This window comes from Macrobrachium rosenbergii, chromosome 48 (genome assembly GCF_040412425.1).
Source record: "Macrobrachium rosenbergii isolate ZJJX-2024 chromosome 48, ASM4041242v1, whole genome shotgun sequence".
NCBI classification, from domain to species: domain Eukaryota; kingdom Metazoa; phylum Arthropoda; class Malacostraca; order Decapoda; family Palaemonidae; genus Macrobrachium; species Macrobrachium rosenbergii.
This window is the reverse complement of record NC_089788.1, coordinates 32,312,645-32,325,767: the sequence shown is the minus strand read 5'-3', so window position 1 is coordinate 32,325,767 and position 13,123 is coordinate 32,312,645. Positions and strand designations below refer to the sequence as shown.

The following is a 13,123-nucleotide window of genomic DNA, read 5'->3' as shown; positions in this document are numbered from 1 at the left end:
AGGAATCGTGACTGGCTAAAAAGGACCTTACTCAGGCACATTACCTTAGTCAAGATGACGATATCCTTCGTTCAGTATTGCGCTGGCAATGGAGGAGGGAATTATAATGCCACCACAAAATATACTTGTCGAGGCTCCTGGGTCGGCACATGGACGATTCAAAGGGACAGGCAAGGCAAGGACGTCTGTCCTCGAGTCGTGTTCTCAGTGTTCTCTCCCTTAATTTCTCTTGCAGAGTCTATTTATAACCTTCGAGGATTACGCACTGCTTCTTTTCCAGATGGCGCAAAGGTCAATTTTCGTCACGTTTTCTATATGTCACCGCATGGCAGACAGGAACCCATGTGGAAGGTTCAGATATCACGTGTATGTGAACGTACACATACATACTAGCTTACCATACTAGTGTGTAAGGTATGTGTACTGTAATTGAAAATTATTTTCTTTACTGTGATTAATAATTGTGTCTTGAATTCATTGCTTTAAATAAACATAATATATATGTATATGTGTAATTGCTTTTGAGAAAGAGACAATAAAAAAAATATTTAGTTGGCTATCAGGGGTAGACATGAGCCATGGAGTCATTAGTCTAGCAGCCAAACCCTGATTTTCAAGTAGACCTTGCAAAAATATCCCCCAAGCAGGTTTTGATTGGTTTTGGTAGAAAAAGTTCCATAGAATCAGAAACTGAATGATGCCCAGCTGGCATCTTTGGGCATTTTGAGAAATTCAACATGGCGTCCAAGATGGCTGCCGCGTAAATCCAAAAGCTATAAATGTCTCTCATTTCTTTGTTTTTTGGCCTATTTTATAATGTGGTGCATCAATTCTAGGGTTTTCGAGGCCAAAGAAGCCAATTTTAATGGAAAATAAAGTGTAAACCCAAAATTTATTGAGTTGTTCATATTCAGTATAAAACTCAAATGTTACATTAGTTGCAAAAAAATTGTGATAAAGAAAGAACACAAAACACATGCTGAATGTTTGGTCACTTTATCAGAAACTGATATCAGAAAATGATGCCACAGAACATTTATAAATGATTTCAAGTGAGAAAGTCTTCATTGTCGTTATCCCTTTCGTCGTCAGTGTCAACCGGTTCATCTTCAGAATCCTGGGAAGCTGCATTGAGAGGATTGTAACAGTTGAGACTGGAGTCGATATTGCACTTGCAAAAGGTGCTGCATGCAATATCATTTTTGCAACACGGACACCTCCTTGTGGAACATCCATCTGTTGACGATTGACAGTTGCAGCAGAGCAGGTTCAGCACTCTCTGAGGAGTAGCCAGTGTGTCAGGTGGAAGTGGTGCTGGAAGAAGGATTTGACTGTCATGGTTTGGTTTCCACCCGAAGTCCGAGGAGGCCAAAGCTGGAGGATCAGATTGCAATGCTGCTTTCCATAGGCATGCTTGGTAATGGGCTCTCTTGACATGCAAACTAAATGCTCTTAAGCTGGGTGGAAGGGTTGCGAGTTTGAATTTTTGAGATTTGCCTCTGGCCGTTTTGTGTTGCCACACACTATAGCGAACCTCCGACGTGGTTCCAGTTTCCTTTCTGCCATGCCTACAAAAATAAAAGCGTGTGGGCCAAACATGGAAGGAAATACTACAATGAATTGTAAGACAATCCTAGTGTGTCTGAAAAACTCATTTTGTACTTTTTATTGCATTTTAATAAGTGCGTGGTTTAAAATTTTTAAATGATTTTTTATTTCATACTTTTTCGTTTTTGACAGAAATTGTCACCAATTGTAACTAAAAACAAAAAAAAATTGAACGTGATATCCTGTCTAGCCAAAGAAGGCTTGAAAAATCCGTCGAGTTATTAACCTATTCTGCCGAGTCAAAGAAGGTATTAAAAATCCGAAGAGTTTCATACAATCCTGAGATACTGGGAGAGGTCACTGTAAGGTCACTGCTGACCTACTGATCATGTAAGGTTGCATTGTTACCGGGATTGAGTAACCATGCAAAATTTCAAGTCCATCGGACGAAAGGAACAAGTCCAAAATTGAATTAGAGGTTTTGACCCAGACAAACAGACAGACAGACCGAGACGTCAAGTTAAATAAAAGCTTGTAAATTCTCTCTCTCTCTCTCTCTCTCTCTCTCTCTCTCTCTCTCTCTCTCTCTCTCTCTCTCTCTCTCTCTCTCTCTCAAGACATTTCACCCTGGTTTTTCGTCTACTTGCTCAGTTATATAAGAAAAATCCCTTTTCCCTAGAGCTCCATCCTTCCTTCCCCCCCTTCCCCTTCTCCTCTCCCTCCTCCTCCAGCCCCTCCTTACACTGCTAATTACAAGCTTTGACAAGATTGTTCCTTTACGAATAGTGGTTCGTCTGGTTCCTCCTGTAGTGTCGTGAGTATCACATTGTTCCTTTCCCACATGCACACATGGGTGCTTTTGTTTGATATGTTTTCTTTCACAGATCATCTGTTCTTCTTATTCTCTCACTTTCCGCGCCTCAGACTCCCTTTCATTTTAGTACTTCACGCCTGTGTTTTGCTGGGAGGGGTGAAGAAAGAACTGCATAGGTGTAATCCTATGAATTTGGCTGTATTTATGTAGTGTATATCTCATGAAATCTCTCGTTCGTTTTCTCCATGTGTTCCATGTGTCAGGGATTTGTTTATTTGCATTTTAATTGAGTTTATCATTCATTACTGTCATCTCCACAACCGTTACTACCGTCATTTTCTCCCATTTCGAGTACCATTCCATTGTTGTTTGGCTGTCTTATTATTCTTGTCATTTATCTGTATCGCCAGTATCATTTATTTATTACTATAAATTTCATTGCCCTGATCAGTTATACGTAATTTTCATTATCTTAACCACGTTTTACTGTAATTTACCATTGTCGAAACATGCACGCTGTTGATTATCGTTACCTTTAACCATAATAATTTTCATGGTCATTTTTGGTAATAATGGACCACGATCGTTTACCAGTCATCATTCATCATCACTTGTACCTGGGAAAATTCACCTGTCATTTAATAGTCATATTCATTATCACTTCCACTAATATAATAAAAGATAACCACAGTTCACTATAAATTCCCCTCAGTCCTTTACCAAAGATTTTTTTCACTATAGTTTTATTATAAATACTACACAATGATTTACAAATATAATTTTCATTTCTCCTATTAAAGAGGTTTAACACTCAACTTTCTTCACTTACTTATTGGCTGACCACCACTTCCGGCGAACCTGGTGTCCCCCTTCTAACAGGATTATAATCGTTTTTCGCCTATGTTGAACTACGCAGGCGCTCTCTGGCCTGTAGAAGAAGCCTTACACCAGAAGGCTGACTTTCTCTAGGAGGTGGCCGCGGGGCGGAGGGTGTAATGTTCCAATGCGAATGTTCGCGCTGATTAGGCAGATTTGATGGGTGAGGAATCACCTGTAGAATGGCACCACTCCTCTTGAGGTGGGAGATGACCTTTGTGGCCCTCCCCCCTTGTGCATTCGGTCATTATTCTGGAATGAGATTCAGGCAGACTGGCTGCCTGGAAGAACAATTTTATAACAGTAAAAGTGCGTCTACACTACAGTAAAATATGCCATAAACACCGCAACTTATCGTATACATATTACAGACAGGTTGAACAAAAGTCAGCGACCATACGTGGATAACCAGGTGTCTGGTAAACACTGGTTAATTGTGTACATTCTGGTTATTAATAAAAATAAGTCGTTGACTCAACCTGTTTGGGACCGTGTGTGCAATAAGTTGTCGACGTGTGTTTGACATCTTTTACTGCAATGTGGACGCGCGCACTCTGAATTTGCTTCAAGAGACAGAACGGTTACCTTTGTGATAATGAAAAAAAAAAAAGACATGACCATATCAGCTCAGTAGAGTATATCATTTAGCACGCTTGTAGTGTTGTGCTTTTCGTTTATAATTCGAAAGTCAATAGAACCGATAACTTTAGCCCGTAATCAAGGTGAGATTGTGGAAATGGAGCGAGTTCTTAGTTTTCAGTTTTTAATCTGATCATTTGCACTACCTTACAGACATTCTAACGTGGGTTTTATTACTCTTTATTTTATTTAAACTGTGAAATACGAAATAGTACGATTTATTTAAATAGAACTCTTCCAGGAGTAGTTTCTTTTTGGAACTTGATTCCATGGGGGCAGTCTGGACGTAGGCAAAAATGGTAGTTTAGTGAACCAATTAAGATCCTAGTGACGTTTCGTAAACAGTAATGCGAAATACCGTAGGTTATGTGAATAGTAGAGAGAGAGGAAAACAATCAAGGATGAAGTAAAGCAAGAGAGAGAGAGAGAGAGAGAGAGGACAAAGCCAAACAAGATAACAAATAAACGTGGTGTGTATATTCCTTAGACTTGATAGCCAGAGTATCCTGAATGGCTGACTTTGGGGAAGGCATTTCGTATAATTCGACATTTCGGGTGAGTGTCCGTTGAAATGGGCGACCGAAGGGCTTATGAGAGAGGGAGAGAGAATGTTAAAAGGCCATTGCAAGAAAGTGAGCTGTGTTGAAATCCCATTAGGGAGACATGCTATGTTGAAAACCCTTGATAGAAAGAAAAATTGACAGGCTATGTAAAACAGCCTCTAAAATAGAAAGAGAAGCGACTGGTACTGGGTCCTATCCCCCATCTTCAACTCAAACCAGTTACTCATGTCATTCCCCACAATACCCACCGTTGATTGGCCGCACCTGACGGAATCAAGGTCGACATACCTTTTGAGCCTGCCAGTTTAGCTTCAGTTGACATTGGAAAGTCGAAGGAACGAGGCGATTGTCTCCTTGGAGGGAGTCGAGTGATCATTTTGCATGTTCGCATGCCTTTATGTTGTGCATTTGACAAGTTCGAAAGAACGTCGTCTCAATATTTTTGCGTGTACGCCCGTGGTAGTCTTTGTATATTTTGCAGTCGAAAGACTCTGAGGTTTGTTCTTGGTAGTGCTTGCTTATATGTATAGTTTGATTTCTTATGTTTGTAGTCTATTTTGACAGTTGTAGTTGGAGTGTTTGCTTTTGTGCGAAGAACTAACTTGTTTGCGTGATTTGCGTGGGCGTTTTTATAGAATTTACGTTTTCATTCAGGATTTTGCTATATTTTCAGTTCGTGGTGTTTTCATGGTTTGACGAAAGTACCTTATTTGCATCTTTGCCAGTTTGTTGATAAGTGTTTACAGCTTTCCGGCCTCCGTCTTAGTTGTTTTTTTATTGTATTTTTTGTAATGCCAGCTTCTATTGGCCAAGAACTTTAGTGTGTGAATTAATTTTATGTTTGTAGTAACGAATTATATTTTTTCGCTTATAATTATTCACTGTCAACCTTTTTTCTATTTCTGATGGTATTTTAATGTTAAAGTTTCTAATTTATTTTTCAATTAATGTTTTTAATTCATTAAAGAGAGATTCAGGTAACCTGGATAGATGCCTTCAGTATGGTTTCTTTGATGCAACAATTGTTATTATTGATATTATTCATTGTTGTTATGATAAAGGTCAAGTAACTAGATAATTTTCGTTTTAGGGAAGCGGGGTCCTTGGAATTGTGGAATTTCAAGAGGGAACAAGACATTGAGTGAGATTCAAATGTTAACTGTGAAAGCATTTAACGTTAAACTTCGCCTTAAATCTCGCCATTTAATGAGAAATTAGATTTGAATATCATTGAATAGGGATTTTGATTTTGACCTCCACCTTGAACTATAAGTTTGATTTTGAAATCAACATTAGATGAGAACCGTGAGTTTGAACTCCACTTCATGTAAGAAGTTTAATATTGAATTCAACATTACGTAAGGAGTTTGTCACTCCACAATACATGAAAAGTTAGGTTTTGAACCAAGTCTGAAATGAGAATTTTTTGTGAGTTCCACCTACAATGGGCAGTTTAGTTTTGAACACATTAAATCAGACGTTTGATTCTGAACGCGATAAGTGGGATTTTGAACTTCACATTAAATGAAAAGTCTGTTTTTTAAATCTCCCTTGAAAAAGAATCTGATGTGGATTTCCATCTGAAAAGAAAAGCTGATTTTAAATTCCACCGTAAACGAGAAACGTAAGAAGTTAGATTTGTAATACACACGAAACATTTATCAGAAAATGCAATCCTGAATCCTACCGTAATTGAGAATTATAATGAAGATGTGATGCTGAATACCACATGTAGATACCAAAAGCGTAACCACGTACAAAGGGAGATTCGTACTTTAATGATATTACAAGATAATGATGCCTACGTATGCGTCCATCCCCCTTGTGTGTGTGTGTGTGTGTATAAAGTCTTCTGCAGCATATGGGGGTGATTGGAGAAGAAACTGTTTCCTATGGGGTAACTTAATGTACCCCTATTTTCTTTGCTCTGACAGTGCCTGTTATGTGCTTGGTGTTATCTTTGCTCTTGCTCAGTCGCCGTTTGCTGTCATCATTTTGTGGGCCATTGCCACTTCACCAGCCTCCTTTGGTCTACCGCAGGTTTCAGTAATATTCAAGGGAGCTTATGTACCAGCTGCATGACCTGGTGCTGTATTACGCCGACATATGCAGCATTAAAGTTCGGTGTTACTTCGCCACGCCATGGCACAACTTTCACTCTGCTTAGCATTTTATAGTGTGACATCCCCCTTCTTTCTGTGTTTAGCAGTGTCTGCTTTTTTTATGTAATGTTAGTCTTTGTGTTTTCTTTAGCAGCGTTTGCTTTGACAACCTCATCATCTCCTCCGACAATGTTTGCCCTGCTCCCGACTTCGCACTACTTCGGGCGTCGTGTCTGTTTGCCTTGCTCCTTGTTTAGAAGTGCTGTTCCCGGCTTTAACAGTGTCTGGTCTGCCCCAGCTTTTGACAGAGGAGGGTATCGAGGACTGTCAGATGAGGCGGGGAGGAGTCTCGGGGTGATATGTGCCCGAATGCGAGGAAGAGGATTTGTTGTTAGGGGTATTTTTTTCTTTTTGGGGTTGGGGAGTGTTGGTGTATCAGCAGAAGGCTCCAAAGGATTCGAGGGAGTGGAGAAGCAGGGGGACGGGGGAGGAGCGATGTTGAGGATGGGTGGAGGCTGCATGGTGTCTGCATGTTGAATGAGCATCCTGGCCCGGGACCATGGCTGGTATCACCAGCGTGCATGTGTGTGTGTGTGTGTGTGTATGTGTGTGTGTGGGGCAGCAGAGCTGCAGAAAATGGGATTGCTCAGTCTTGTCCCGGGCATTTTGGGAGGTTGGAGACGCAGTAGGAAGGCTCCAGTCCTTGCACACACTTCGAAGCTTAATAAAAGAGGTCCGAATCGTGCTCCTAAAGGAGAGACGAGAAGTGAGCTAGTGGTTTGAAATGTTTCTTGTGAATGTGAAGAAGTAGCATCTTGATTGATTTGCTTGAGAAGTGTGGGAGATGTTCATGTTTGTAGGTACGTGGGGCTTTTAAATGGATTCGTGTGGCTAGCAGTGATTCGCACGTGTTTTTCTTTTTTAGATATTTTCTTTTACGAGTGAAGAACTTGGGAGGTGGTGGTGTTGGCAGATTCTGGTAGTTTGTAATTGAATAATCGTGTAATTTTTTTTATTATTATTTGTAGGTTTAGGTCATGTTCGAATTTCAAACATGTACATTTGCAGATTGATTTGATTATATATATATATATATATATATATATATATATATATATATATATATATATATATATATATATATATATATATATATATATATATATATATATCTGTGTGTGTATGTGTAAGTGTGTGGGCAACGTGACCTCAAGCTGATGCTCGGAATGTGTGTTCTAATCCTGCTACCGATTTCAGAATTTACTAAATATTTCTTGCAAATGGATCTAAGGCTTTGTAGTGACAAGCGTATCCAAACAATGTGAATAATTCGAGAAGTTAAGTGGGCAATGTGGCTATTACAATTACATTCGCGTCTGATAAAAAAGTGAGTAAGTTCTATGTGACTTAGAATATATATATATATATATATATATATATATATATATATATATATATATATATATATATATATATATATATATATATATATATATATGTGTGTGTGTGGTGATCAGATCCTCGAATCTTGCATTAAAGGGTATAAATGTATGTGGTTTTGTGGACATATTTTCATTCTCCGAATCTGAAATATTTGCTTGTGTCCAGATTCGAGAGATATGTTATAAATTAGTATAGATAAGTTCGTTTTATGTATGAGATCACACGATTATGAGTGCTCTGTTTATAAATTCGCAAAGTAGGTGTACACGCCTAAAATTTGACTCAACAGTTTCGTATGTAAGATGCAAAGACTGGAAGGTTTTGTTTGCAGATTGCTCGGTATTGTTTTCGATCAGTTCCCAGATAGTGGTTAGGTGTTCGGTTGCCATATAGTCTTTATCTGGAGGGTGTGGCTTTTTGACCGTTTAGAATAGATCATTTTGGGTAGCAACCGGTGCTGTGTTGGTTAAGAATGGCTGGAATTATGTTTGATATACAGTATATGTATATGATCTCCAAAGACATGTAACGCTAATTGTTTGTATTGTACGTAGATATACAGTATATGTGTGTGCTTGCATCCTTTATTATGGTTTGAAATATTAAAAACACCCGTTGGTTATTACAAATTTCTGGAAAAATGTGTTTTCAGTTGCGTATCGTAAAAAGGAATTATAAAATTGTGAAAGTGAAGTGAAATTTTGAAAAGGACAGAGAAAAGTGGAAAAAAAGTTGTCCCGGGAACTGATAAAGTAAGGAAACTAAGAAAAAAAAAAAAGAGAAAGACAGTGAACGTAAAAGTGTAGAGGAGCTGCAGATGAAAAAATACGTAATACATTAGATTTGATAATGAAAACAGTCAGGTACTGAAAGTGAAAATAAAAAGAAGTAATAGTTGCAAAAGGACAGTGACAATTTCGTCGTTGGGCAGACAGGAGAGGGTCGGTCAGCGCCCTATCCTGCCGGAGGACACTCGGAGAGATGAAAATTATTTGCAAACTGGTAAGTCCCGGAGTCTGTCTCTTTAATGAGGTTTCGAGTCTTTGCTCACTTTCGATACCAAGGGTTTCTTGTCTCTACGAAGTAAGGCCTCACATCTTCGGGTTTTCGTTCCATTGGCCTTTTCTGCAAAAGGAAAAGGTGTTTATACTTGAAAGTTCTTGGATCTCTCTCTCTCTCTCTCTCTCTCTCTCTCTCTCTCTCTCTCTCTCTCTCTCTCTCTCTCTCTCTCTCTCTCTCTCAAGTGAGCATGTAGAAACTGAATAAAAAGTGGTAAGAAAATGGAATGACGAAGACGGAAGACCACATCCGAACTCTACTCATTGTCGATGTGACTGTCACCTGGAAAGGTTACTGAGGTTGGCTTTTAGATAAATATTTCGTAAAAAAGATCTTGTGCTGCCACTGACCTTGGGTAAGGCGTAGATGTTGCTCTTGCCCTTGAAAATTCTAAAAGTATCTTTAGGTACAGTAATAGTTCTGCCCTTAATCACGTGAAAGGAAAAGTCTATATTGTGGTTGCATGTCCTTATAGGTTACCGTAAGTAATTTTTTTTTTTTTTTTGAGAGAGAAACAGATCATCGTCAAATTGTATTGAGAAAGGTCAGGGATATTTTGCAAGTACTTGTAGATTAGAGTTCATTTTAAAACATTTTCTGCCTTACCATGTATTTGCCCTTCTAGAAACAGAAGTCAGTTCAAAACATTCTTTATCCCGTGATCGATCAGATTTAGGCGAAAAGTCACGGATATTGTGCTTGTCCTTGCAGATCAGGAGGAGAGTCATTGATCTCCATTCATGTGTTGTGTGCGAGTATCTCTTAAGAGCCAGGTTCAAGGTGAAGCAAGTTTCCTGAAGAAAGGTTAAAGTCCGGTTGTTCTCTCTCTCTCTCTCTCTCTCTCTCTCTCTCTCTCTCTCTCTCTCTCTCTCTCTCTCTCTCTCTCTCATTGTGATAAAGTTTGAGCTTCTGTTTGATTAGAAGGTAGTGACGTAGGGCTTTTTTATACCTGGACGTGGGATAATTATTTTGGACATATCGATACTGAAAGGGAATGGAACTACAGGATCTTATTTGCATAGCATAATGTCAGGTTTGTCGTTAAGATACTTCATGCTTGTATCTTGTTTATTGTTCTGTTTTCCTGTAATTCTTATATATATACATATGTGTGTGTGTGTGTGTGTGTGTGTACACACACACACACCCTCCCTCATATACAGTACATACATACATAGATACAAACGTATGTGTTCAGCGTAACCATTGGCCTTTGCGGCCACACCGCTATGAAGATAATGAAGATGTGGACGGTCGTCTCGTTGATATTCTGTGGACTGTGATCGTGTGTTTTTCGGCTGCTGGGATGCCCAGTAAACTCCGCATCTATATACCTTCTCCCCCTCTATCCCTCTCCCCAGGCGCGGGCGCACACACTTCTCCGTCCGATTTTTTTAAGCTTGATTCCTAATTTGGACGACCAGACATTGCTGCCTCACCGGGCAAGTGCAAGACCTTCTCACACCCCACTCCCCCAACCCTCTCCGCTATGCCGCCCCCTCCCCCTACTCCCCCTACTCGGACACCTATCGCTCCACATTATGTTCTCTCTCAGCAACGTTCTGAAATTCCTCCTGGAATTTTCAAGCTTATCTCCTCCCGTCTGTAACAGAATTATTGTTCTTTTTGTGAAACTCTCTCTCTCTCTCTCTCTCTCTCTCTCTCTCTCTCTCTCTCTCTCTCTCTCTCTCTCTCTCTCTCTCTCTCTCTCTCTGAGATTGTCCTATCAGCCCCACCAACCAGCCACATATCAGCACTGCTGGTCTGGATCATTGTGTGGTCACTATTTTATCCTTTGCATTAAGTGAACCACCCCATCCTTAGTCACTATACAATTACTTTATTGGGCATTTTCTCTCTCTCTCTCTCTCTCTCTCTCTCTCTCTCTCTCTCTCTCTCTCTCTTAGAATCCGCATCTGTATTCAATTATAAACACCACGTTGTCCAATACCAGGTGCCGTTCATACGATTTACTGAAAATGTACAACAATCCTTTCTCAGTGCAACAGTCGCCTGGTCAGGTCTTTTAGATGATGTTGGTATGTTTATATTTTATATATATATATATATATATATATATATATATATATATATATATATATATATATATATATATATATATATATATACATTATATGTGGAATTCGCTGATTACTTTATCCCCGTTTGGATGGGTTGGCCACAGAAGGGTAGGACTGGTAGATATCTTAGAGCCAGCCAGCAACCTCACCCTAAGATATCTGCCAGTCCTAACCTTCTGTGGCCAACCCATCCTAACGTTGATAAAGGAATTAGCTAATTAGCTATATTTATATAATATATATATATATATATATATATATATATATATATATATATATATATATATATATATATATATATATATATATATATATATATATATATATATATATATATATATAAACTTACCAGCAACAACTAAAAACTGCCAGGCGACTGTTGTACTGTGACAGGATTGTTGTACATTTTGGCAGTAAATCGTGTGGGCAGTTGGTAAGGCTATTGGACAACGTGGCTTTACATACATACATACATATATATATATATATATATATATATATATATATATATATATATATATATATATATATATATATATATATAATATGGATACATGTGGTTTAATGAATGAGACAGGAACTTTGGGCAACGTCCTTCAAATTCATCATACCTTCGTGACCTACACAGTGGACTGGGCACCTAGTACTAATCGACTATTACGGGTTGCAACCCTTATCAGATAGGCATTGAGCTAACAGATTTATCGTAAAATGCTTCAGAACCTTCTTGAGTCCATTTAATTAAAACGGTTATTTTATATTATATATATATATATATATATATATATATATATATATATATATATATATATACATATACAGTATATTATATGAATATATGTATGTATGTGTAACTATGTGTATCTGTAGTCGTGCATGTATTTAACCTGAGAATTTGTAGTGCGTACAAATATTGACCCAAAGCGTTAGGAGAAAATTTGAATAAACAATTTTGAAAATGCATGGTTTATATATATATATACATATATATATATATATATATATATATATATATATATATATATATATATATATATATATATATATAGTATTTCTGTGTTTTGATATATATATGACAGATATTGTTTGCCGGTTATGGTCATGTGGTTGGGTTGGGGTTCCTTCGGGCCAAACACCAATTACAATTTCAATCCAAGTTATTTGTTTAGGGATTACATTAACTTTATACATGTGCAATTCGCTTGTAAGCCTTTACATACCGGATTTGCTCCAGATTTTCGTGTAATTAACTTTAAATCTGGTTATGGATGTATTTCATGCCCTTTTTTTTGCGTCCGTATTTACTTCTGCTTGTTTCTGTTTGTTACCTGATATTTGTTGTTGAAATGCTTCTACTGTAGGTTTGCTTTCGCCTTATCTTTGAGTTAAGATTTTGACTCTGGGCGATAAGCTACCATTCCGACTTTTCTTCTACGTGATAAGATTATATAGGACTTAGAACAAGGAAGCCGTCTCTCTCCGCTCTCTCTCTCTCTCTCTCTCTCTCTCTCTCTCTCTCTCTCTCTCTCTCTCTCTCTCTCTCTCTCTCAGCATATATATATATATATATATATATATATATATATATATATATATATATATATATATATATATAGAGAGAGAGAGAGAGAGAGAGAGAGAGAGAGAGAGAGAGAGAGAGAGAAGAGAGGGGAAGGAAAATGGATAATCTTTCAAGTGATGATAACACACACTATTAAATAAAAACCCGTCAGACATTGTGAATAGCAACTTCAGTTGGAGAGTGAAAACGTCTTTAGTATTAAAAGGAAATGGAAGCCTAATGAAAAAGTTGTGTGAGACCTTTCCATCACTCCCGTATATGTATGATACAATAAAAAATCACAAAAATTTTCCGGCCGGGCCAAATATGAGCTCATTAGGGTTCGCATCTTGCAATTTAGCTAAGTACTTAGTGGATACTCTTAACCCATTGGTTGGAAACATCTCTGAAGCTAATGTAAAGAATAATGTTCCCGT

The 13,123-nt window shown here is 38.1% G+C and overlaps 1 protein-coding gene across 18 annotated transcripts in view; it reads left to right on the top strand.

Annotated features, from left to right (window-relative positions):
- The window catches only part of Pkn (serine/threonine-protein kinase N), a 733,150-nt gene that overhangs the window by 101,001 nt on the left and 619,026 nt on the right, over positions 1-13,123 (top strand). For 4 of the 18 annotated variants that reach the window (XM_067091619.1, XM_067091624.1, XM_067091614.1 and 1 more), the window contains exons 1-2: positions 7,167-7,275; positions 8,638-8,987. The exons of the other annotated variants lie outside the window; for them this stretch is intronic. In XM_067091619.1, the coding sequence (XP_066947720.1) occupies positions 8,967-8,987 (21 nt within the window). In that variant the 5' untranslated portion in view covers positions 7,167-7,275; positions 8,638-8,966. Of the gene's footprint in view, positions 1-7,166; positions 7,276-8,637; positions 8,988-13,123 lie in introns of those variants that run through there. 18 annotated transcript variants of the gene reach the window in all.